The 26,485-nt window shown below is 49.0% G+C and overlaps 1 protein-coding gene across 1 annotated transcript in view; it reads right to left on the bottom strand.

The window, feature by feature from the left end:
- Window positions 1-1,108: 1,108 nt before the first annotated feature.
- BSN (bassoon presynaptic cytomatrix protein) overlaps window positions 1,109-26,485 on the bottom strand; it is a 240,442-nt gene continuing 215,065 nt past the window's right edge. Inside the window, exons 6-12 of the mRNA XM_043975309.1 lie at window positions 19,284-21,486; window positions 18,053-18,903; window positions 16,542-16,662; window positions 15,691-15,831; window positions 14,958-15,012; window positions 14,138-14,234; window positions 1,109-7,077 (exon numbers count right to left, since the gene is read on the bottom strand). Of these exons, the coding sequence (XP_043831244.1) occupies window positions 14,972-15,012; window positions 15,691-15,831; window positions 16,542-16,662; window positions 18,053-18,903; window positions 19,284-21,486 (3,357 nt within the window). The 3' untranslated portion in view covers window positions 1,109-7,077; window positions 14,138-14,234; window positions 14,958-14,971. The remainder of the gene's footprint in view (window positions 7,078-14,137; window positions 14,235-14,957; window positions 15,013-15,690; window positions 15,832-16,541; window positions 16,663-18,052; window positions 18,904-19,283; window positions 21,487-26,485) is intronic.

Here is a 26,485-nt window from a genome sequence, read left to right as displayed (position 1 = left end):
GGAATAGTGAGTAATAAAACTAAAGAGGAAGGATGGATCCAGGTGGGGAAGGGGTTTAAATGCCAAACAAAGGAGTTCTGATTTGATCTTATAGGGAAAAAGGGGCCACTAGAGTTTGTTGAGTAGGAGAATGATCACACCGGAGCTTTAGGAAAATCATGCTGGCAGTAGGTGTGGAGGATGAACTGGAGTGGGAGAGAGACTTGGGGCGGGGAGACCACTTAGGAGCCTATTGTAATTGTCCAGGTGGGAAGTGATGAGGGCCTGACCTAGGTTGGTGTGAATGGAGAGAAGGGAATGGATTCAAGAGATGCTGGGAGGGGGAGAAATGGTAAAGATCTAGCAAATTGATTGGCTATGTGGGGTGAGGGAAAGGAAGAAATCGAGGATGACACACGAGGTGGTGAACCTGGGTTACTGGGGTGGTATCTGGTGGTGTCCTCAAAAGAAACAGGGAAGGGGCAGCTAGGTGGCGCAGTGGATAAAGCACCAGTGTTGGATTCAGGAGGACCTGAGTTCAAATTCGGCCTCAAACACGTGACACTTACTAGCTGTGTGACCCTGGGCAAGTCACTTAACCCTCATTGCCCTGAAAAAAGGAAAGAAAGAAAGAAAGAAAGAAAGAAAGAAAGAAAGAAAGAAAGAAAGAAAGAAAGAAAGAAAGAAAAAAAAGAAAAGAAATAGGGAAGTTTGGAAGAGAAGTAGGGTGGTGAAGGTGATGAACTCTGTTTTGGCCATATGGAACGGACAATGCCTATAGGGTATCTACAATGAAATGTCCTACAGGCAGTTTAAGCCAAAGTAGCCTCCATGGATCAGCAGAAAAAGCAACTCTTGTGGACGCTTGTGTTTGCTACTTTAAATTACTATCATTCATTCATTCATTCAGGCAAGGCATTAGGGGTTGACTTGCCCAGGGTCACACAGCTAATAAGTGTCAAGTGTCTGAGGCCGCATTTGAACTCAGGTTCTCCTGACTCCAGGGCCAGAGCTCTATCCACTGCACCACCTGGCTGCCCCTGCTTTAAATTAATATTGAAAATTACTTCTTGCACCCCACCCCACCCTCAGGCCCCAGTAAAACAGGAACAATGCAGGAGCCAACACATGCTTTATAGCAAGTCCTTTTATTCTGTGATCACAGAAATACCTTGTAGGGGCAATATCTCATACTGAGTCACAATACAGAAGGTGGTACATTGAAATACTACAGAGTTCTCACAGGGCGCAGCAGGACAGACACACGATTTACAATGTTCAGATAGAGGACATAGGTCATTGCACTTACAACTGTAAACTTGTTGGTTTGACTTTGTACAACCCCCCCACCCCCACCCCTGTCCCATCAACAACGACAAAAAAATCCCTCGCCCCAAAATGGAGTAGCCCGAAAAAGGCATGGAAGCCACCGGGTGGAAGGGGCTGGAAAAAGCGGAAGAACTCTACAGTTGACTGCTATACCTTGGGAAAGGAGAGGGGAAGAGAGGAGGGACAAGAGCAGACTCGAGGGAGGAGAGAAGGGAAGGTTAGAGGAAAGGCAGAAGAAGTGTGGGTTTCAATCCGAAGGGCTAAATGAGGCAGTCTCTCTCCCCCACACTCTCCTCTCTCTCTCTCTCTCTCTCTGTTATGTACACACACACACACACACACACACACACACACACACATGCGCGCGTGCGCACACACATGTACACACATACACACACCCATTAAAGTATTGGCTTTCTTTTTTTGTACATCAAAGCAAAAGGTGTGCTAGTGTTGTGAAGTGAACCCCCCAACACAAGTTGAAGTTTGAGTTTTGTTCTCCTTGCCACGTGAGATTTATACACTGTACAATGTATTTACATGCCAGGAATGGAGAGAGCAGGTCATGGTGACCCCAAGAGAGATGACCCATGGGGGAACAGGGCCTGGGAGGACGTCGGACTGTATGCACTTGTCATGCCAGTGGCTCTCGGGGAAATACTGGCCATTGGGGAGGGGGTCCTGAAGGGGAAGCCACTGCTTCTGAAGACCCTGGGGACAGAGAACATGGGTGCATCTAGTGATACTTAAGGAATGAAGATCTCTGGCCATCCTTGACTTCTCAGCTTTTGCTTGTTTCTAAATGTTATTAAATTATCAGATAACCTCCCCTCCAGGGACAGTGCCTGATCAGAAAAGCTCACATTGTCTCCCCTCTCTGAGGCAGTGTGGAGGTCAGGGACTCTGGATCCTAGTTCCAAGTCTGCCACCAACTGATTTCATGTTCTAGGATCACTTGTGTCAGCTCGCTCAGCCTCAGTTTCCCAATCTGCAAAATGAGGGAGTTGGATTAGAGCCCCTTCTAGATCAAAGGTTCTATGATTGTCTCTGGGGTTGGGGAGGGGTCAAAGGGGTCAAAAGCTATTGACAGCAGGGCTGTGGTGAGTGCGTGTGCTTTCCAAAGAGGAAGCTGCCTGGTGGAGGTAGCCTCCAGGACTGTCAAAGATGAAGTATGGAGAGTGTGCTAGCTTTCCATTGGTGGACAGAGCCCTCAGTACAAATAAAGCATGTGTGGAAGCACCCAATACCTGCCCACGAGGCAGAAGAGATCTAGAACCCTGCCTGCTCTCTCTTCTCCCCACCTCCTACTCCAGTGACCTCCCTAGTATTCTTGGCCCATTGGAAAGCTATGTTCCCATAGCACTTGGACCTGGTGTCTTAGCAGGACACGCCTCCCTACGCTTGTGCTAAGCGCCTTCATCTGAACTGTCCAAAGGGTCATCCTGACCTCCAGGTGGATGGCCCTTCTCTGCGTCCGCAGAAAGTTCTCAGTCAGTTATCAGAACGCTCTCCGGCCAAGAGCCTCGTCTTAGGTGCCATCTGAAAGCTTAGAGGAGAGATGGGTTTGGGGCAGAGACTCACTTCACACATAGTCCAGGCAAGACAAAGAAGGGTTAGAGGGCAAGGATTTATTACAGAAAGGAACCCTCTGCTCATACCTTGTAGTTTGGTCTTGGTCAAGTGATCGAAACTCTCTGCTTCAGTTTCCTCATCAGGAAAGCAGGGAGAGTAATATTTCCCCTTCCCTACTTTACACACATCTAGTGGAGAATTAGAAAAAGATCATACGTGCAAGGTGAGCTGAGCTCCTGTGAAGAGGCCATGTCCGTGAGAGGTATTGTTACAAATGTGATAATATTTGGAAAGTGCCTAGAACAGTGCCTGGCACATAGTAGGTGCTTAATAAAGGTTTATTCCATTCCATTCCAATCCATACTTCAATGAGGAGAATCAAATAAAAGGCAGATGCCATTAAGAACACCAGTGCAGAAGGAAAGGCCAGGGTATCCCTAACGTGAATGCTGACTAGACAATACCTAGACTGGGAATTGCTCACCACAGGAGTCACCTACCAATTGCTCTTAGAGCTAAGGCCACCAAGACCCTTGTTGTCCATCTCTAGTGAGAATGAAGACAGGAGAAAAGCAGGTCCCTTTCCCTGTTGTCTTCCCACACAGAATCTCCTGCCTAATAATGTTTCATTCTTTCCCATTAAGAAGTAGCCTTCTCGCAGCCATTTGTCCCTGCTGACTTGGGGGTTGGGAAGGTCTCCTCCACCCAATTACCAGCTAAGAAGCACGGCCCTTTGAGATGAGTTGAACTCTTTGGAAGTCCTTGGGATAGCTTACCAAGGCTCTTCTGGACTCAGAGGGACCAGAATCTATCCTTGGGGAGAACCAGATCAAAATGAGGCTCTAGGCAAGGAGGCTTCAAGGCCTAGGGGCTCTGATGGAGACAAATGACAGAGAGAGGTCTCCCCTCCTGAATCCTAGAGCTGCCAAGAAAAAAATGTAAGAAATAGGAGCTCCTAAGAAATGTATGGTACACCCCGAAGAGCTCTGGAAAAAGCTAGCCTGTGGGCTCAATGACTTGGATGAGCCTGGGCCCCCTGGGAACTTCCCAAGGCCTGGGAGACATCAGTACTGCCTTAGAAATGGTGGTCTAGGGAAAGAAAAGCTTGGCACCTCACCAATCTAGAAGCCCTCAAGGGTCCCAGCCAGACAGTCGGGATTGTCTTTGTTTCTTTCCCAAAGGTCAGCAGCTCCAACACTGGTCTTTACAAATGCCAAGGATTACTCCCTTTGCCCCCCACTCATTCTGGGACCTTTTCTATCTACAACCTTAGAAAGTTTTTTTGTTTGTTTTTTTAAAAACAGCTTTAGCTATGGGCTGAGGTTCCTAGAGAGTCTCTCTTTGATCAAAGCTAAGAGAGGCTTCCAAATTCTGAGTCCTACCCCTGCCTGGGGGAGGGGGAGTGGAGCAATCTGAGGTTTTGCACTCATTTTAGCTCCCTAGCTGGTCCATCCCCTTTTAGGGATGGCCTGCTTTAGTCAGGATTTAGCAGCACAGGTAAAACCAAGGTATGACAGACCGCTCCACAATGGAACAAACAACAAAACAACCTTTCAAATCCTAACCTAGAGTCCATTGGTATCAAATCCATTTTTTGGAAAATGGGTTTCCAGGCCTCCCCCCACCCCCACCCTGAAGCCCTGAGCCAATGTAGCTATATTGGGTTTTGAGGTTCAAAGAGGCCAAAGGCTCCAGTTTACTATGAATAGACAGTTTTCTAAGCCCTGGGCACAGTCTTTGGGGAAGCCTCACAACTGGGGGTCAAGGGAGGTAAGGAAAGCTAATTTAAAGAAATTCTACAGTAGATATCTGAGAATGCTCAAATTTTCTTCTGAATTGCTTTTTATCTTCTCCATTTCAAGGCTTACGGTACTGTCTCTGCTATGGCATTGGGGTATATGGTCTATGTGTGGAGGTGGTGGTAGCGGTGGTTCTTTGGGAAGACCAGTGTAATGAGAAGGGCACTGAATGTATCAGAGGACTCAGACTCACATCCCACCTTTACTATTTACTTCCTAGGTGACTTTGGTCAAGTTGCTGCCTCCTTTCTCTCTGGCCCTCAGCTGACACATCTATAAAATGGGTGGTGGTGGGGTTGGATTAGATTTATCTCAAAGACCCTTTCCCATTCTAATTCCTATGATCTACTGAAGAGGAGCATAGTGGGTTTTGGGGGCTCAAGACCTGGTAGACTCATTTCCATGTTGAGACTTGGGATCTGGAGAAAGGATACAGGAAAGGTCATTGGTAGGTCATCGGTAGGTCAGCATAGGTGGGAGGGCTCAGGACCTCGCTGCGGACTAGAGGCACCTTTCCCATTAGCATAGACAATCCTTCTATTACAAGTGCATATGTCGACAAGAAGCATAGGCGAGGGACTGAGGCAAAAAGAACCCCGAGCAAAGTACGGCAAGCATTTAAAGTAGATGAATTCGTGCAAAGAGGTAGCAAGCCATGCTCTACTCTAGGACAGGAGACAGTCACAGCAGCAGGGTCACCCTTTGGCAACGACGCGTCCTTCGAATGGGTCGAACATGCCACAAATTGAAAACTTCACACACACAGGTGTTAGCTAGAAACATATCCATCCAGTTTCTCCATAGCACATTTGCAATTAAATTCTTATACGGAACATTTAGTTTATTAAATATTAACAGGTGTAGTGTGTTCTGTTGTTTTTTTTAATTTTTTTTGTCTTTTTTTTTGTTTGTTTGTTTGTTTTTTGTATTTCATTGCATAGAACGTTAGAAATGAGACTTGTTGCTGTTGCTCAGGTTGAAGGGAAGCTCCAATGTACGGGACCATCAGGTTGGTTGTCTGGAACACCGTTGAGGCGAGGGCGGCTGGCTTAATGCGGTCATCCCGGTGACAACCAGGACACCTACCCTGGGCTCACCAGCTGCTGACTGCGGCTCCCTCTCGCTTCCCATGCCAGAGGTTCGAGGAACTTCCTAGTGGCAACTCAAACCACATGGGCTTCAGTTGTGTTTTTTTTTTAAATTTTCTGTTTTTAAATTTCTGAGCACGCCCACTGGTAATGGCTTAAGAAGGACTTGAATTGCACAGTAAGAGGAAGGAGAACGGCAGAGGCGACCTCTCCTGATGTCATCCTGCCTCCTCGTGGGGCTCTTGTAGTCTACTGCACTCTATTGCTTCTACAGAGGACACCCCATGATAACCAGGTACAGAGTAAAGGGGGAAGGAGTTTAAAAAAAAGTGGTTGGGGATGGGGTGAGAAGGGGAGATGAGGGAAGAGGAAAGAAAAATGAAAGAAAAATGCTTATGAGGTATACAAGTAAATAAAATTGGAATGGTTAAGGCTGCTTTTGAAATAAAAAGAAATCTTCAGGCATAGGTAAAATAAGGAGATGGTTGTTATGAAAGCATCGCCACTTGGATGTTTTACAATGGCTTGGTGATGGCTTCAAGGTGGCTGGCAGACACGCTTGGCCTGCCACCATCTGTCTGGGGAAAAGTCAGCCAGTGCACATGCTGCCTTGCAGAGTCCTATGGCCTCATATTTCAATAATGAAACAGTGTTAGGTCCTAGTGTTTGTTTTTTTTTTTTGTTGTTTTTTTTGTGGTTTTTTTTTTTTAAGTTTTCTAAATCCCACAAGTCCCTCGCTGCACGCGTTCCATCATCAAGGACAGGGTGCCCGCAGAGGGAGCTGTGGGGCCAACTGGAATGTGAAGGAAATGGAGCACTTGGCTCCCAGCCCTCAACTCAAAGCCCATCTCCAAGGCTGTGGAAAAACCTTTGAAGGCCCCGGAGTGAAGAAGTCCCAGTCGGCATGAGCTGGAACTCTGTGTATAACCCTGAAGGAAAGGCCCCTGGGCCCTGCGCCAGGCTCCACTTGGCAAGGGGGAGCACTGGGCAGGGGCACTGCCTTTGGAGGTTCAAGAGTCTTCTCCAAGGGCAAAGTGGGAACCCCAAGCTTCTGGACAGTCCCAACCAGGACCTTTGGCAAGTTTTCCTCAAGAAAAGTCTCCCCGAGAATGACTGTGGCTCGTTCCAGCCACTGCTCACCAGAGAGCAGGATGAGTCACTATGGACACTGTCTTTGGAGAGCGGTTCTAAGGGAGACACTCCTTGGGGGGCTTCCAGGCAGATGCCTCACTCTGGCAGCTCCAGCTGGGAAAGCATCCACCGTGTCCTGTTTGTGTCACTGAGCCTAGGGTTTGCCATGAGTTCAGATGCTTGGAAGAGAAAAAGGGAAAGGAAGGAGGGAGGGAAGGAAGGGAGGAAGGAAGGAAGGAAGGAAGGAAGGAAGGAAGGAAGGAAGGAAGGAAGGAAGGAAGGAAGGAAGGAAGGACGGAAGGAAGGAAGGAAGGAAAGAAGGAAGGAAGGAAAGTTGGTTATTTTGGCAAGAACAGTGGATAGCTACTTTCATTCATGCCCATTCTTTTTGCTCTCTTCTATACTAGTCGCCCACATATACTGCTCTGCTGTCTCCTAGGATTCCCAAGTTCCCACCGGAAATGGAAAGAAAAAAAGAAGAATTAGTCACTTCTAGAATGAGCGGAAACTGCAGAGAAACACGTGGCTCATTCTAGTCCTTGTGGGCTATTCCACTGCTTCCCTACGAACCCTTGCTGGTAACAGGTGTCACTTTACACAGTATGTAAGAAGAAAGAGACTCAAAGAGGCTGTTTAGTCTAGCCTATGTCTCCTGAGTAGGACTGTGCCTCCTTTGGCCCAACACTAGTTAGACTCCCATCTACTGCTCACAGAGATAATGAGATTTCTCTCCTGCTTTAGAAAAGACAGTACTTGGAGTGGACAGGATTTGCTGCTGGAGGCTGCCCTGAATTGCTCTTGGGCCCTGGTATTCCCCAGGTGATGGCAAGGTTGGAAAAGAGCTTATAGCAGACTGAGTGAGCCAGGATGGGGTCCATTGCTCCTGGCCTCACTGAATGGTTGTGGTTGGAAATGTTTGAGAAAAGAAAATCAGTGTTTCCTGCCTTATCCAGCCAGATCTTTAAAGACAGTCTCCTTAATGTCCAAACACATTAAGTGTGTGTGTGTGTGTGTGTGTGTGTGTGTGTGTGTGTGTGAGACACACAGACACACTCCCGGAAGCCACCCACCCTCTAGTCTCTCTCTATTATTGCTACCCCTACTTCCGTCCTCTGAGTCACAAATTGGCAATCCACAAAGAAAAGAGAGGAAAGAAAGGAGATGAGGACACATGAAGAGCCTCTTTATGCCTTGGATATATCAAAATGCCCCCAGCTCCAAAAGAGGAGCCAGGAACCTTGAAATGTGACCATACTTGGGACCCTTCATAGGAAGCTGGGGCAGAGGCTGACTATCCTGGGAAAACTGCTCTCTGAAAAATACTCAGTGCTTTTAAGCTAGAGAAGGGGTGCCATACACCCAGGGGTGTGCTAGAGAGAGAAAATGATGAAATTTTCAGTGTGAGAATTTATACCTTGGAAATTGGTAAATGTTGCAAATCAGGGTTCAATTTATTGTTTTGTTGATTGTCTAGACAAGACAGTAATATGCAAAATCCAAATTAAACTTAGAAGTGTGTAGTGGGCACATTAAAAAAATTCAAAGATCCAATTGTTAAACATTTTACTAGCATACCCCTGCATCCATATAGTTCTATGGTCAATGCTACATGTCATGGCAGCCCATAGACACAGTCCTGAGCCCTAACAAGGGGATTTTACCAAAGGGACTTTTGCACCAGCCCTATCCCCATAGTGGCTCAAGTCCATGGTATCTCATTGAAGTCTAGGAACTCTGGAAGGTGGAGAGGCCAGTGAGGCAGATCCTGTCTCAAGCCAGGCTCTCCTCTCTGTTCTCTTCTGTAGCTAAATCTCAGATGAAGTTGCTTCCTGGGGGCCCACCTGGCTGGTCTGTCCTGGGGTGCTCATTTTCTGTCATCCCTAGCCAGTGGAAGATACCAGGGGTGGCTCCACAGACCTACAGTCTAGTGCTCTCCCCAGCCGCCTTCATTTGTCAGCAAATCTACCAGAGTTCTTAGATTCCACTGAGATACTATGGACTCAAACCACTTTGGAGACTGGGCTGATGCAAAAGTGCCTTTGATATGGCTCAGGGATGTGTCTAAGAGCTGCTTGACATATAGCACTGGCCATAGAACTATTTGTATGCAGGAGTGTGCTAGTAAAATGTTTAACAACCAGTTTTTGGCAGTGTGGGGGTAGCCTTTTTTTTTTTTTCTGCTTTCTGCACTTGCTTTTTTTTTTTTTTTTTTTGCTTTCTGCACTTGGGGAACTGAGTCAATCCCCGCCACCCCCACTCTAGCCCCACCATAGTGACTCTCTGGGAGAGACAGACAGGTCTAAACCAGAATGGCAAGGGATGAGTGCTCCTGCACCAAGGCTTGGCATGAAAGGGACATCCAATCCATAGGCTTCATTGCCTGCTCTAATCAATTTGTCTCTGCACTCTGGTTTATTTCTAGTCCATGCTTCATTTATTACTCTCTTTCTCCATCACATTTCCCTTGAGGTGTTCAGGCTGAAAAGCCACTAAAATAACATACAACAACAAATTCAACATGTGAAACATGACTGCTCTTTTATTTTAAACTCAGCTAATTCTGTGGCTGATCAGGCATTTTCTGGTGTGCCAGGCAGGCCTGTCAATTCCGGGTGCCAGACATTCCTGCGGTGGAGTGGAAAGAACCCCGGATTTGGAGTCAGGGCAACTGGGTTCAAATCCCAGCTCTGCTACCTGGGTGACCGTGGGTAATTCTCTAACCCATTCTATGCCCAAATTTTCCCTACTGCAAAATGTTGGACAAGACCATCTCCAAGATTCCTCCCAGCTCTAACCTATGAACTCCATCTTTGGGAACTTCCTTAAGGCCTTGCCTCTCCTTGCGAATCTATTCTTGGAGTCTCTTCCCAGACTCAAGGCTGCTTGTGAACTTGCCATCCTGGCTCGCTGGCCAGAGCTGCCTCTTTATATAGACAGGTCCTGGTTTAAGGTGAGGATTGTCTGGAAATATACACCTGTCTTTGAGGACCATCCTCAGTATTATCCCCTTCCTGCTCCAGTGTCTGCTGACATCCATCCTATGGGCTGAATGAAGGCCTCAGTGATGGGTTGGAGAGGTGTCCCCAGCCCAAAGGGGAGGGGAGATCTGAATAATGAAAGCCTCTGAAGGCCCCTACACACCTCCTGCCCCTCAGCCCTGGTGAAGTGGTGTGGGCCATGTCCTAACAAGGCCCTCTGTGAGGACAGATCCCTAGTGGGTGGGGCCCAGGGAGAACTTTCATCAGTGTGCTAAAGCCAGAGGCCAGTGTGGCATATTGAGTGCTTAACAAAGCAGTTTCAGCCTTGAGGGACACTACCCTTCCTGCTGGGCCGTGCCAAGGCTTCACTGTGTTTCAAGGGTGAGTGGTCCATGCCAGCTGCCAGGTGTCAGGCTCCGATGGCTACTCTCTTCTCCGAGGTCTCAGGTGGACAACCCCATGGACTCTGTGCTGGAGAAATGACTAGAGCTGATCACGTGGGGGAGGGAATGCTGCCTGACATGGGAGGCTCTGCCACAAATGCTGGGGACCCCACCCTCTCCAGAACCCCACCAACCCTTGCTGCAAGAGAAAGATAATGAATACAAATTCAGCTAAGCACAAAGGAACTAATAATGAAGAAAGGAAGGGATGGAGAAGGAAGAAAGAAAAGGAAGGAGGGGAAAGAAGGAAAGAAAGGGAGGAGAAAGAAGGGAGGAAAAAAGAGGTAGCAAAGAGAAGCAGGAAGAGGAAGAGAGGAAGAGGGAGTGAGGGAGACAGGAAGGACTAATTAATAAAGGAACAGACTCTCATTTATAAGTTGGAGAAACTTCGCACTTCCCAAGCAAGGAGCTGGTGTCTAGCATCAAGAAAAAAGGATACTGGCCTCAGCTTCCCCAGCTGCCAAATGAAGAGGTTGGACCAGATGATCCCCTAAGAGTTTGCCTAGCCCAATATAACTACTGCATCATCTCTCCTAGGGGGCTGTCAGTAATGGGTCAGGCACTGTGGGTAAAGTGAGGCCTACAACTTAGGAACAATATGATCCTGGTATGATGGAGGTCTGGCCAATGAGGACCGTTGTGAATGGGAGGGAGCTGGCTTCTGAGCCTGCTCTGAAGCAGGCTCCCCAAGTATTCCCATGCTCCTAGGAGTGGGCCTTCCTTTGTTGGGCAGTCCCCCATGATGCTGAAGAGATCACATTTTACTTTTCCTTTCTGCAAACCTAGGTCACACAGAACAGGCAGATGGCCTGGCCGTAAAGGCATCCTCTTCTTGTGTTTGTGAACCAGTGGGCATCTGCAAAGACTAGCAGACAGGGGTCATTCCTCGTAAAAGCCCTTAAAGTAACTATGTTCCTTCCTCTGCCCCAGGTCTCAGGGACTAACCAGCCAGGTAGGTCAAAGGTACCACATTCAATGGCGTGATAAAAGATTTGGAGGGAGCAGGTTAGTAAGGTTACTAATGGGTTAGTAAACCAGCTCTTCACTCTAAGGAACAATCAGAAAGTGGTGGGCTTGGTTGGGTCAGGAGCCTGGGGTCCTGGCTCTGGCACTGACTAGCCATGTGTTTAGCATCAAGAGAAAAGCATTTGGGCATGAGGCATAACTATTCTGTGTCATAGTCTCCTCCTCTTATTAAATGAGAGGGGTGGGCAAGATGACCCCTGAAATCTCTTCTACTTTTGCCATTCTATGATTCTAAAACAATGGGGTGTTCGAGGGAATGAATCAATTAACTAGCACCAGTTAGCCCTCATCCCTTCCTGCTCCCCTAAAGACTGGGTAGAGCAAGGAATACTCTCTTCTCCACTATCCCATCTTACCCCATCTATGGATTCAGGGTAATTGGCTTAGACAATTTTCTTTCTTTTCTTTTCTTTTCTTTTTTCTTTCCTTTTTTTTTTTTTTTTTGTGCAGCAATGAGGACTAAGTGACTTGCCCAGGGTCACACAGCTAGTAAGTATCAAGTGTCTGAGGCCAGATTCAGGTCCTCCTGAATCCAGGGCTGGTACTTTATCCACATGGCTTAGACAATTTTCATTCCAACATCTGACTTCTTCTTTTTTTTTTTGCAGGGCAATGGGGGTTAAGTGATTTGCCCAGGGTCACACAGCTAGTAAGTGTCAAGTGTCTGAGGCCGGATTTGAACTCAGGTATTCCTGAATCCAGGGCCGGTGCTTTATCTACTGTGCCACCTAGCTGCTCCAACATCTGACTTCTTATGACCCAAGGCCTCACAGCCCAGGATGATTTGTGCCCTGTCTTGTGAATTCTCTGAGGACACTTCTTCAGGTGTAGGGCAGGGAGAAGAAGAACATGGAGAGGAAGAGATAGCAGGCTAGAAGGACAAAGGGAAGAGAGGGATATAAGAGGAAGCACAAGACCCTTTGTTCAAAAAAGGAGGGCCAGCAGATAGGGGCCACCCCACTGAGCCTAATCAAGGAAGAGGGAAACTTTCTTTCTTTCGTTCCTTCTTTCTTTCACAGAGCAATGAAGGTTAAGTGACTTGCCCAGGGTCACACAGCTAGTAAGTGTCAAGTCTCTGAGGCTGGATTTGAACTCAGGTCCTCCTGAATCCAGGGCTGGTGAAGCTATGTTATTTAGTTCTGAGCCATGGGCCTTTAGCCTCAAGAGCTGCTTCCCCTTATGTCACTGCATCTTGTCTCTTAGCAAACTTGCTACCAAAGTTTCTCACCTTGCCTGCTCAATACCCGAGGGATGGATGGTGAGAAATTCTCCAGAGAGAACCATTTTTCCCTTGAGCTCTGGTTGTGTTTTCCCCAGCTTCTCACTCCACAGGCCCCTGGATGGACCAGGTGTCAAGCCTGAGCAGTGGGGCTCCCAGACATGAGTGGAAATTTGAAGGCTTCTCTACACTCAGCCTCCATGGGAACTCCTCACCTGAGTCTCAGTTATTTATATTCTATTTGTTTTAAAGCACATTTATTAAGCATCTACTATGTGCAAGGCCCATCTCACCCATCCCAGCCAGGCAGTGCCAGCTTGGAAGCACCATCTCAAGTCTCCTTTGTCCTTGTTGGGTCAGACTGCACCAAGATGGCTGGCTTTCTGTCCTCTGCTCTTGTCTGGCCTTCTTCCATCCTCATGCCTTTGTTCCCACTGACCCCCAAGTCTAGAATGGTTTCCTCTTCTACCTCCAGCCATACAAATCCCTCTCTAACCTGGAGGTCCAACTCAGCTGCTCTCTTCTCCTGATCTCCTCTCCACTATTCCCTAGATGGAAGTGACCTCTCTCTCCTCAGAGGTCTCTTTCTGGACCTCGTCTCCTGCTTTTACATCATTTGCCTTCCCATCCTGGTGATTTGTTTTCCTCCTATCATATCAAAAGCTTACTGAGAGTGCTTGGCACATAGGAGGCTCATGCTTATTGACAACATAGTTTCAATGTCTTCATACTCCTGCCTCATCACAAACAGTGTGGTATAATGAAAAGAGCAATGGATATGATATCATAAAGCTCGGCTTCCTATACCAGCTCCAGCACTAGCTGTGTGGCCCTGGGCAAATCATTTTGCCCTCTCTGAAGCTCAGTTTCCTCATCTATAAAATGGGGATAGAAATGTTTTGGAAGCCCTGTGAGCTGTTGTTACTTCTCTCTGTGGCTTTCCCTTCTGTTTACAGGCAAACTTCTTGGGGACAGGATTTGTGCCACTGTCTACCTTTCATATTCCAAGTGCTGAACTTGGGGCCTTGCTCCCAGAAGTGCTTAAACGCATGTTTATTAATGGAGGGATTCCATGACTGCAGAGACTCATGGGAATGAGGGTTAGAAAAGCAGCTTCAATTAAAAACAAAAGCAAGGGGCAGCTAGGTGGCGCAGTGGATGGAGCACCGGCCCTGGAGTCAGGAGTACCTGAGTTCAAATCTGGTCTCAGACACTTAATACTTAACTAGCTATGTGACCCTGGGCAAGTCACTTAACCCCAATTGCCTCACTAAAAAACAAAAAACAAAACAAAAACAAAAGCAAAACCAAACGACCCAGCCCCAATCCATGACCAGTGAAAGAATGGAAAAGACACTGGATTTGGAGGCAGAGAGACGGAGTTTGGAGGTGGCTCAGCTGCTTAGTACACGTGGCTTCAGGTGAGTCACTGGGTCTCTCCAAGCCTCAGTCTCCTTATTTGTAAGAGGACAGGGTCGGACCAGACGATGCCCAAGGCCCCTTCCAGCTCTGAATAAATCTAGGTCCCTGTGACTCCCTGTGCCCTGATGCCACAGGCAGAGAGTGCACTTACTGTTATACGCAGAGTCCTAGGCTGTGGTGAAATCCATTAGTTTCTTCATAGGTTTTTCCACAGGAATGACTTTATCTCCATTCATCTTCCAGAGTGTCTATGGGAGAATTAAAGAGGAAGGGACCAGAAAGGACCCAGAATCAGAGAAGGAACCAGGTTGGAGGTTACCCAGTGGGGAGCAGGAGAGAATAGACAGGGGACAGAAGAAGAGAGACAGGGAGATCAGATGTAGAGAAGGGGAAGAGTGAGGAGAGAAAAAGCAATGAGAAGAATTGTAGCTTCTAGGCATTGTGCTGGCCCTAGACCCTGAGGGAGGGAATTCTCTGCTCCACAACCCGGGTGAGGGCCTACAGGTGGCCACACAAACTTTTGAAATGGAGGAACCCTTCTTGTTTGGTTAGATCCTTTTTCTTGGGGCTAGGGCTGGAGGTCTGGAAAGCCCCATGCAGCTGGGATGGCTGTGACCCCAATTGGATGTTGGGTAATGGCTGCATTTCTTGTATATAGACATTAGTCCCTTCCATAGAGGCTTGAGATAGTCTGATGTGTAAGACATGCCCATATGGGGCTGGTGCAAGGACATGAAAGGCTCCCCCAATTTCTCCCCCTCTGGGGTCCCTCTCTGTTGCTCAGGCATGTCCCACTGGACAAGAGAGGATTGCTGGCTGGGAACCCAATTCAGGAAAGGGCTGTGTTGAACCAGGAGCTCAGATCTCCCTGATCATTGAGGCCTAGTTTGGGTGAAAGCCTAGTGGGAAGAGGAGGGTGGGTGATCCTCAAATCAGAACATGCCAATGACTCTCAAGAGGTCTTCACTCACCCTATAGCACAGGATCACCAGAATGAAGAAAATTTCTTTCCAAAAGCAGACACAGCTGTGAAATACAAAGGAAAAAGGAGCTTTAGGGATGTGAATCTGACTCCTTGGGGGACATCTGGGGGCACTGAATAGTGTGGGAAGCTCAGAAGGGACAAGGCTCCCTGACCTTCCCACTTGTCCAACTCAACATTCTGCTCTGGCAGATTTAAGCTAGCTTTTCTGGGCCCGGACACTGTGAGTCCAGTGGGCCAAAGTATGGCTGGAGAGTCCCAGACTCGCTTCAGAGTTCCTGGGTAGATTCTGGTGGTGACAGAAGAAGCTCCCCTAAGTCTCTGGGCCTGCTCTAGGAAAACTGAACTGGAGAGTGACCAGGGGGAGACTGAAGGCAGCCTTTCATGATCTCTTCTGCCAATGGAACTTGGCACAGTGGCCCTACTGGCATCCACCAGGGAGAAGGAAAGTTAAAGGTGGTCTGGTGTGGTGGAAAGAGCATCTGGATGTGCCCGGGCCTCAGTTTCCTCATCTGTAAAATTGAGAGTTTTCTTCCCAGCTCTCTATTTATGATCCTGGGTTCAAAGCATGGCTGTGCTGTTGACCGAGTCACTTTGGGTAAGTCTCTTATCTCTCTATGGGTTTTGATGAAATGAAGGGTGGGGCTTGGGTCATCTATCTCTAACCCCTGGGAGGCTGGGGTTAGACCACTAGGCAAGGTCTTTGAGAGTCCAAGCTATACCTTCAGTCAGTTTGCCTGCTTGTTCTGCTGCCCCTCCGGGAAGGATTTTGGAAAACACGCTCTCTCCATCGGCCCCAGGCTGGCCCCCAGGGGCTCCTGATGCTGGTGGGATTCCCCCAGGCTTTGCTCCTATTTTTGTACCTGGGGGAAGAGATTCAAAACCCTGGTTAGTCCAAACCATCCACAGGCCCCTGCTAGAAGGCTACAGCATCAGTGCTAACTCTGGAGGACCTGAAGAGGCCACATTGTCTTAGTTTTCCCCTTTCCCTCCCTGGCATCTGGAGAATCCTCAACTATTGGGAACAGCTATGAAGCTCTGTGTTTCTGAGTCTGACCAGATGGGGAGGAGGAGGATACAGTGCCAAGAGAAGAGGAGGAGGAGGAGGAGGAGGAAGACAGAAGGAAGAACAGGAGGGGGAAGAGGAAGAAGAAGAGGATAGAGGAAGAAGAGGGGAAAGGAGGAGATAAGGGAGAGAACAATGAAAAAGCCCCACAAAATGTGAGGAGAAAGTGGGGAGGTGAGGAGAGGAGGAAGGAGACTGGGGAGGAGCATGCTCCTGAATCCTACAGTAAAGCTTCCACATAGTGCTTTATTTAGGGTTCCTGCACTGTGCTAGTTTCTATAGTACACCTGGTCTGCTTGTGATCCCCTCTGACCCTTGGCCCCCTCTTCTGACCCATTTGTCTATAGTGAGTCCTTCATGATGGGTAGCAAATGGACCCTCAAGGACAGGATAGGTTGGCCCCCTGCCAAGGGTCATCCCGGCCACGAATCAACAGAAGTTCAGTCTGCTTCTGGACAGAGTGGAGGGAGGTGGTGATCCCTGCTGAAGCTAGAGCTAAAGTCTCACCTGCTGCGGGAGCACCCTGTGGCTGGGCATGGGGGACCCTCCCCTGCTGCTGCTGCTGTTGCTGCTGCTGCTGCTGCACTTTGGCTGTGGGTTTGGAGCTGTCCAGCTGCTCAGCTTTCAGCTGCAACATTAAACAATGTCCTTAGATGGGACCATGAGATCTGAGCATATCCTTTCTCTCCCTCCCACCCCCACTTCCCCATCTCTTGATCATTTAGACCTGGAATCAGCCCAGAGTTCAGGAATAGCCCTTCACCGCCAGAGTGGGGTGCCTGGGCCATGGGCGGGGGGTCAGGGCATCTATAAAGAGGAACAGGGCAAGGCTGGGCACTACCTCCTGAATCCCAGAGAGAGGCTGACCAGGCCCAGAGGCAACTACTTAGGAGGACAGAGTGGGACAGTTCCTGGGGTAGAGTAGAAAAGGCATGAGGGGAGGGCCCAGGATGGCCAAGGTTGGCATGGACTCCAGGGGAAGGCTCTTCAAGGCTCAAGAAGCAGTGGGAAGTTAGGGAAGCCCTGACCCTTTCTTTCCTTCTTTTTTTTTTTTTTTTTTGGCAGGGCAATGGAGGTTAAGTGACTTGCCCAGGGTCACACAGCTAGTAAGTGTCAATCATCTGAGGCTGGATTTGAACTCAGGTACTCCTGAATCCAGGGCCAGTGCTTTATCCACTGCACAACCTAGCTGCCCCTAACCCTTTCTTTATGTAGATTCTGCTGAGGAAACCTGTCAGAACCACACAAGCTGGGTCATAAGCCTGATGGGGCCTTAGCTTTCACTCAATATGGAGCTCAAAAGGAGCTCTGTATGAATCTATGGAGGGGCCTGTTTAGAAAGCTGGTTTCTCTCTGGGCCTCAGTTTCCCCACTTATGAAATCATGGGGTTGGCCTAGTCCTTCTGGCTCTAACTCTTACGAATGTGGGTGATTTGAAAGCTATGTAATAATCTGTCTGAGCTGGTGTCTTTAACAGCAAAAGGAAAGAACTAAACTGTGATCTCTGGGGTTCCTTCCAGCTCTGTGAGTCTCTGGGAATCGATGTTTTGGGCCATGGAACGCATGGGATTGAGTTTAAGACAGAAGCCAGACTGGGGCCCACTGGGCCCATAAGGTACTTGAACTCGGTCCACAGCATACGGCCTCATAGCAAGCAGAACTTGTTTTGTGTCCTGCTCTTGCCCACCAACAATAGTTTTCTTTTGGTGAGATAGATGGTTTGTCTTTGCAGCCCCATGTTTAAGTAGCAGGCTTCATCAGGACTTCTGAAATTGCTCCCTGGGAATGGGGGTTTGCACAGGACCCAAGAGATCAAGGCTGTTGGGTAAATGAAAGCACCTATTACACTGAACTGTCTCTTCTGTCCAACGTCCCTCTAGACCCTGAGGACATAGTACAGCCTCCACCTCCTGGGACTCCTGGTGGCTATGCCACACCTGGGGAAGTCAGGTTGGTGGGAGGAGAGAGAACAGGTCCTGGAAGAAGACCCCCCCCCCCCAACACTGAGTCATACTCACTGGGCCCGCAGGCTGGGCACCTGCCGATGGGGGATGGCCTGGCACTGACTTGCCAGCCTGCTGAGCAGCCTGGGGTTGTTGGCCCCTGGAGGAAGGCTGCCCTGGCATCCCTTGCTGCTGTTGTTGCTGCTGCTGCAGTCGAGTTTGTGATGGAGTCTGCTGTGTCTGAGACTGAGTCGGTTGTGGCCCGTGGCCTGTCGGCTGCTGCTGTGGTAGGGGCTGGCGTGACTGCTGCTGCCTGGACGATTGTGGAGGCAGCTGCTGCTGGGAAGGCCCTGACTGAGGCTGCCTAGCTTGCTGTGGCTGTGAATGGGCCAGAGGCTCAGACTTGGGTGGTGGGGCCGAGGGGCCGGACTGTATTGGTCGTAGAGCTTTTTTGGGCTCTGAGGGGTGGTGATAGGCCGCTGACTGGCGGGATGGCTGTGAGTATTCCGACTGAGAGCTGGGGTAGGATGGCTGGCCCCTTGGGTCAGCCTGCTGAGCCTTCTTCTGGGAAGAAGGCTGAGAGTGAGGTCTGCCTTCGTGGCGGCCGGAGTCTCGGGGATGTGGCTTCGAGACCCTCCGAGAAGGCTCCTCCCCCTGGTGGCGGGAAGATGAAGACCCCGAGGAGTGCCGGCCATAATCCCCGTGGTGCCGATGCTCTTTGGAAGAATGGCGGCCCTGTGGTCCCTCGTCATGCGGCCACAGGTCCTCCTCAGGGGGCTCATCATAGTCATGATAAGTGTGTTTGACAGGGGGTCTTTTCTGGGAGGAGGAAGAGGAGGAGTGACCCCCATGATGTCTGAGCCTTTCTGAACGGGATTCCCGCGGCTTATCAAACCAGTCTGTCTCCTCCTGACCCAAGTGATAAGCTTCAGAAACCAAAAACAGATCACAGTCAATCTCTCGCTCGGGCACCGGGAACGTAGGCCAGGCTGAAGCCATGCAAGGAAATGAAAGAATGCAAGCAGCTCACCACATGCAAAAAAGAAATGACAGAGCCCCCCATCCGCCCCAAGCCTCAGACCCACCCTCCGGAGACCCAGAGAGAACATCACCACATGGGACACACACAGGCAGGACATGGGCAGGGCGGACACGAAACGGGGCCATGCCAATGCTGGGCCAACTGAAGCCAACAGTGGGACGAGAGCATGGCACTGGATGGGCAAAATGCAGGGGCCCCATACTGGTTTGGCATAAGCTCAGCTTTCAACATGCTCTGTCAGAAATCACCAAAGAGAGCTGTTACCTTCACTGTCTGAAACCACACAGTGGGAATCGTCCAGGATGTAACCTTCCTCATGCTTGTAGGAGTGGGTCCTTGGCACATCTTTGATGTGTTCTTGCACATCAGGCAAGGAGTGACTGGAGCAGAAGGGGGAGCAGCCATCCCCAGCCCCTGAAGGGAGCGGCCCTCCTGAAGAGCGGGATCCTCCCACAGACCTTCCTAAGGGACTGATGGGGCTTTCTTCCTCAGAGGCCTGGCTGCGCATGGGGGGCCGTCCCCGGCTCTGGGACATGCTCAGGGAAGATGGCTTTGAGCTGGCTTTCTGTAACCTCTCCATGCTCTCTCGCTCTCGCTCCCGCTCATAGGACTTGCCTCGGCTGCTCATGTCATGGCTGGACTTCTCGCCACCATAACTGGCCGATGATCTGGACCTACTGCTGTATGCTCGGTCATCTTCCTCTATTAGGTCCCTGCTGGACACTCCGTAGTATTTCTGCTGTTCATACACGTTCTTCTTAAGGCCATAGGTGATCTCATCTTGAAACTTCTTCCCTCTGGAGGACATGCTACTGCTGACCGAGGGTGTCGTGGGGTAGGAAGCCAGGTCAGATTCAACATCTTTGGCCTCTTCTATAGGCGAGAACTTGGAGATCTTTTGCTCCATGCCTTGTTTCCGATGCTTGCTGCGCTTCGTCGAGATGACAGCCGGGGCCAGGTTCTTGGAAGAGTGCTTGGGCCCACCCATGCTGGAGCCATGTTTCTCTGGCCTAGACGAGTGTCTGTAGTCGCTGTCCCCATAGTAGTAGGAGGACCCGCCCCCACTGCCTGACATCCTCCCATTGCTCTCCGAGCTCCGGTGATAGCTGCTCTTTCCTCGGTGGTCAGCGCTGTGATGATCATACACATCCTCTTCAGACTCTTCTTCCCCTTTGGCGTAGCAGCAGGGAGCACTGGGGCCTTCAGGTTCTCCCAGGTCGCTTTTGTCCTTCATGTGACGCCCGTTACTGCCTTGGGGCCGGGGCTCCGGCTTCTGGCTCTCCGCTGCTGAGGGCGTGCTGTCCTTGGTCAGCTCACTGATGTCATCAATCATCACATAGTTCCTGGGAATGTTCTGTTCCAGGTTGGTGTACAGTGACTCAGAGGAGTAGGTGGGCCCAGGGCTCTGGCTCACACCGCTTCGGTCACCAGGCCTGGGAGGCTCTGGAGTCTTGTACTGGTCGTAGCTGCTGGTCACTGCCGGCGTGCTGTATGTGGGCTCTGAAGGGGCCGAAGACATTGCTGCCGGGGGAGCCGCAATCACTTCATAGTTAGTAGGGACCTTCTGCTCCAAGTCAGCTAGGGAGGTCTGCCTTGGCTTCTGATGGGCGGCGTGACTGTCAGCTGGCTCTGGGAAGAGGGCATTTTGAGGAGGCGGGTGAGGAATTTGGCCTGGGTAAGTTGTCTGGGGCTGGTAGTGGGGAGCAGGGCGGAAGTTCTGCTGGCCCTGGAGACCGTGGTCAGGGGGGTAGCCTGCACTTGGAGGGAAACCAGGAGCTGGGTATGTGCTTTGAGCTGGGTAGGCGGGTACCTGGTTGGCCTGGAAGCCATTTTGAGCAGGGCCAGCACTGCCCACAGGGTACTGGGGAGGCTGGAAGCGGGTGTGCTGGAAGGCTGTGGGGGCCGGGGGAGGACCCTGCCCTGGCGGGTACTGATAGGGAGGATAGGAGGAGGCTGACGTGTACTGAGCGGCTGAATAATCAGAATACTGATTGGTTGGTGCTGTGCTAGGCCTCACGTGGACCGCCCCGCTCTCGTAGCCAGCCAGTCTTAAATTGTTGAGCTCGCTATCTGACATGTAGTCACGGTTATCCCCAAGGCACCGAAGATAGGGGTAATCTCGGCCGACGCGGTCCTTCATCAGGGACCCCTTCCTCTGCGTGATTCCTAACTCCAGGTACTTCAGTTTGGCATCAATCTCCTTCTCCTCTTCATCCAGCTCGGCCTGCTTCTTCCTCAGTTTCGTGGACTCATGCTCCACCAGCTTGAGGTCGCGGTCCAGTTCCTTGAGTAGGCTGGCTTTGGTCACTTGGACGGGTGGCCCCACCAGGCCCTTCTGCAGGAGGCTGGCCATGTACATCTGGGAATGTGCTTGGCTTGGGAGGGGCATGTGGGCCTCCTCTGGAGGGGGGCTGGGCAGCGTCCGCTTCACCTTTCGAATGAGGGTGTTAGCCTGAAATGCTGACATCTAAGGAGTAAAGAAAAGAGGCCTGGATGTAATAATTGAAAGGATTTGTGTACTAGAGATGAAAATACTCAAAGGATCTTGACCTATTATCATGCTAATAATAAACACCCCAGGACTAAAAAATACCTTCCCCATCCATGAGACGAAAGAGCCACGAGAAAAACATTGGTCTAAGGGATGGGAGACCTGGGCTCTGTTCCAGGCTTGGTCACTGACCTCAGGCAAGTCAAGTCTCCATTTCTGGGTGTCAGCCTTCCCATCTCTGAAATGAAGTTGTACTAAAGATCTTTCTAGCTTTTATCCTTTAAGGCTAGAAAAAATATCATTCTCAGGTACAAGTTGCATTATCATTTCCACTTTACTGATGGACAAACTGAGGCTTAGAGAAGGGCAGGATATTGGTCTAGAGTCATTTCACTAATACGTGGCAACAATGCTATGTAATCTGGTCTTCTGACTCTAAGCCCATTAAACTATATTGCCTCTCTACAAGTCTGAACAGCTGAGCTAGGTTAGTCACCAAGTGCTGGGGAACTGCCCTTCCTGAGCCTGCCACAAAAGAAGGCTGGATAACTACAGGATGCCCAGTCCACACTCGGCACCTGGGCTGAAGGGAGGAGACCTAAGGCAAAGTGGGTCAGAGAAAGAAGTGAGAGTGAGACATGGGGTGGGCAAGCTGGCCAGCTCATGGTGCTTCTGGGAGAATTTCCAGTAGCCATCAACAGCGGTAACCAGGGAGGGGGCGACCTGAGGCATGAGATGGCAGACAAGTGAACATCGAGTTCTTCCCAGTGCTATGACAGGCCCGGGCCGAGTCACTCAGAGTCAGCTGCTGTGTGAGAAAGCTGTATCTGCAGGATCTCACAGCTCCTGACTACAACAATGAGGAACAGAAAATTGGGGCCAAACGGCTCAGCAGTCGACATGTGATGCCTACACGGTGGCGGTGGTGGAAGCAGCAGAAGTGGGGGCAGTGGTGATGGCATTGGTTGGGAGACCAAAACCAAGATGTCTCTGCTGAGTCCAAAAGCCCACTTTACTCCCTTATTCCACAGCTAGTTCCACTGGGGACTGCTTCATGCTGCACTTTCCCCGAACCAAACCTTCAATGGTGCCCAGCCCAGTGGCCTGATCACTATGGTGAGATTCCCCCCACGGTGGGTGTTCAGGTGACCTCAGATTTCAGTGAATATCCCCTTGGCAGGAAAGTAGACAAGAGAGGGCAGGAAGGGAGTAAACTGAGGAAGGGGGATGGCAGAGTGCTGCCAGACAGGTAGCCCCAAGCTTGGTTCCCCCTTGTTGCCTTGGTGATGGGAGGGGGCTGGGGAGAGGTAAGAGAAGGAAGGGGCCACCAGCTGGTAATGCTATCTACTCCTCCCACCTGCTCCCTGAGTCACTGCAGAGCTAGGTACCCCCTCCCCCCGAGCACAGTCCCGAGGGCGATCGCCCTGATTTACCATCCCCTATTGGGGTATGGGCTCTGCTTCCAGAGAGGGTCCTTCTCCCAATCTGGACCCTCAAATGTCATCTCCCCTCGGGGCTGTGGTCAGGCTAAGCAGGGCAGAGTATGGGGGCCCTAGATAGGCTGTTGCTTTCTCAGAAGGAGGCATGAGTGGGAAGGAGATGGAGGAGACATCTGCTGGAGCTTTTTCACCGTATGGAACCGAGGGAAAAAATGCACCACGATTACAGAGCTAGAATGTGTGCCGTTTTCAAAGTGAGAAGGCGAAAAGTAGGATTTGCTGCTTTCAATCGCTGGCAGGGGCCTGTGGCCCCATTTCTCTTGGACTCCCTTCCTTGGAAATATTGTCTGAGCTCCCGGCCTCTTTGAGGGAGGCCAACTGGGAGGAAGCTCTGTAGAACACAGCATCTTCCAGGGTCTTGTTCGGGGTTGCCTGCATTGGGGTGTTCCTTTGGGGCGGAGGGAAGAGTCTCTACCTTGAACTGTTTTTCCACCCATTCTGTCCTTTTCCTCTGCCACATCAGAGAAGGGCTAACTAACCCTTTTCTTTTCCACAGCATTTGATCCCACCCCATTGCCTCTGGGACCTCGCTTTATTGATCGCATGCTCAGTCTCCTGAATCTTCCATTTCTCCTCCTTCTCTACTGCCTGCAGACATACTCAGTTCTCCCCTAACCTAAATAAAAACTTGCATTAGAACTCATTAGGAAAGGGGAGCATCAATATAATACAGAGGAGAAAGCAGTGCTGGTGGAGAAGGAGCCCTGAACTGGGAGCATCAGGATACCTGGGTTTGAATACTGGTTCTGATACATCCTGGCTAGGACCCTGGACAAGTTACTTAACTTCAAGGCCTCGGTTTAATCATATGTAAAATGGGATTACAGGCAGTAGCTATATCATGGGGTTGTGAGAGAAGTGCTTTGTCAACTGTTAAGCCCCCCCCAGAAATAGGATTTGTTGCTATTAAAATGAACTGTAGGGATGAATTGGGGATGAGGTTGAACTAATTTTTCCTAGGTCATGGATGCCACTTTAACATCTTTTATGAAATCTTTTTCCTCCTTCCTTCTGGAAGGTACAGGTAGGATGCCAAAAATATTTTTAATTTTTATTTTTGTGGGGCAATGAGGGTTAAGTGACTTGCCCAAGGTCACAAAGCTAATAAGTGTCAGGTGTTTGAGGCTGGATTTGAACTCAGGTCCTCCTGAATCCAGGGCCAGTGCTTTATCCACTGTGCCACCTAGCTGCCCCCTAAAAGTATCTTGACAATAAGAGAGGCTTCCTGATTGGCTTAAGTGTGATCTTGGGATTTGTAGAAGGTGAGTGAGCTTGGGCCAGAGTGCCCAGGTAGACTCATCCCCAAATTAGTGATGGTAGGAATGGGGGTGCTCTGGGACCTCTCTTCTGGGACCAGTGTAGAGGCATGCTTTCCAGGCTTAAGGAATCATGGGACTGAGCAAGGTTGGGAAGCATGAACTAGAGAATAGCTTAGCAAGCTTGGGTCCTTTCCAATCTTGGCTGAGTAGAATATTTTATACACACTTCTAATTTTCTTATCCTGGCATTTCTGAATTTATATATTCTTTTCCCCTTGTAAATAAAAACCCTAGAAAATGCACATTTGTGGGTCTAGAGTGTGTGACAGACAGGGGGAGGAAAAAAGGAGGGAGAGAATGTCAGAACCAGGCACTGAGATATATTGGCAGCAGCCAAAGAAAAGACTGAAAGGAATAAAGTATAACAGAGAGAAGTTCAGGAACTTAGTACCTCAAAACAGGATAAGAGATCATCAAGGTTCACAAATAAGTAAAAGAGGATGGACTATTTAGGCTAAGGACAAGAATTCCCTCAAATGGAAAGGTCTATTAAATAAGATGCTAAACATGGAAACAGAAACAATTCCTATGAGATAGAAAAGAAGCTGCCCCAGGATAAGGATGTGGATGCACAGGGAGCTCCCTAATCAACTCCTATTTTAAGACATGTTTAGCATGAATAGGGGATTATTCTAAATACATGGCACAGTCTAGTAAGAATTGTGTTACTACTAGGGCACTAAAGCTCAGGATGAATTGAGGCTATTAAGGAATATTAAGTATAAGAAAAAGAAAAACGAATTCCTATCTGCCTGCCTGTGTTCCTTCTCTTCCTTGCTTGCTTCCTTTCTTGTTTTCTTGTTTCCTTCCTTTTGGAATAGGAGGATCAAAGAAGGGGATAGGACCACTGCTAGGCTAGATAGGAGGATGATAATAGGTGATGGAGAAAAGGCAGAACTCTTACTGTTTATGTTTTTCTCCCAAGGGGAGAATGATTTTTGGATTGACAAGGGTAAAACAAAAATGGTTAATGGGAAATCAAAACCCAAGAGAAATAAGGAAATAGTAACAGAGTACCCAACTGACCCCAATAAATTCAAGTCACTAGGCCCAAGGGAATGAAAGAAGTGGCATATATGATTGCTGAGTTGAGGCCAACGGTCTTTGGAAGATCATGGAGAATGAGACAAGCACCATAGAATTGGAGAAGAGAAGGGAAGGAAGGGGAGATGCATTTACATAGCACCCACTGATATGTCAAGCATGGTGCTGAGTCCTTTGAACAAATACCTCATTTGATTTGGAGAGGGGGAAATATCCCAATTTTGCAAAAAGGGAAAAGGGTGGCATCTGCAAATGAGCTTGACTTCACTGCTTGGCTAAGTTTTAGAACCTATTTTTAAAGGGAATACATTATTAGAGGCAGAATGGTGTAGGGCAGGGACTCAACTTATTTCATGCCACATACTTCTTTGGCAGGCTGGTGAGCCTGTGGACCCCTTCTCAGAATCATGTTTTTAAGTAATTCAAGGAAATTCTAAGTTCAAGATAGAGATGAGTGAAAATAATAGAATAATAATAGAATAGAAAATAATTAGCAAAAATAATAACCCTTAGGGGCAGCTAGGTGGCGCAGTGGATAGAACACCAGTCCTGGATTCAGGAGGACCTGAGTTCAAATCCGGCCTCAGACACTTAACAATTACTAGCTGTGTGACCCTGGGCAAGTCACTTAACCCCAATTGCCTCACCTAATAATAATAATAATAATAATAATAATAATAATAATAATAATAATAATAATAATAATAATAATAATAATCCTTTTTTCCCCATCCAAGTTCACAGACCCCCTGAAATATATCAAGGGGTCTTTGAACCCTAGGTTAAAAATCCTTGGTGTAGTGGATACAGTCCTAGACTAGAACTAAGAAGACCTGGGTTTTTACTGTGTTTCTGATGCTTACTAGATGTGCCTCTGGGCAAATTACTAGACCACTCTGTGCCTCATGTAATTCCTTGAGATTTTTCTACTAAGTCAGAGAAGAGTATGATTTGGGTCAGTAGAAAGTTGTTCCTACACTAGGAATCACCCACACGGACAAAATCCGAGGTTTTTCTTATATTTACATTTTATTAAAGGAATGGTTAAAGGAAAGGAGTTTCTGTACCAGGAGTTCCTTACAAGAATTAAATCACAGGTACAGGTCAAAATAA

This window comes from Dromiciops gliroides, chromosome 1 (assembly GCF_019393635.1).
Source record: "Dromiciops gliroides isolate mDroGli1 chromosome 1, mDroGli1.pri, whole genome shotgun sequence".
Classification (NCBI taxonomy): Eukaryota; Metazoa; Chordata; class Mammalia; order Microbiotheria; family Microbiotheriidae; genus Dromiciops; species Dromiciops gliroides.
The sequence above is the reverse complement of the archived record's forward strand: the minus strand, read 5'-3'. Positions and strand labels throughout refer to the sequence as shown.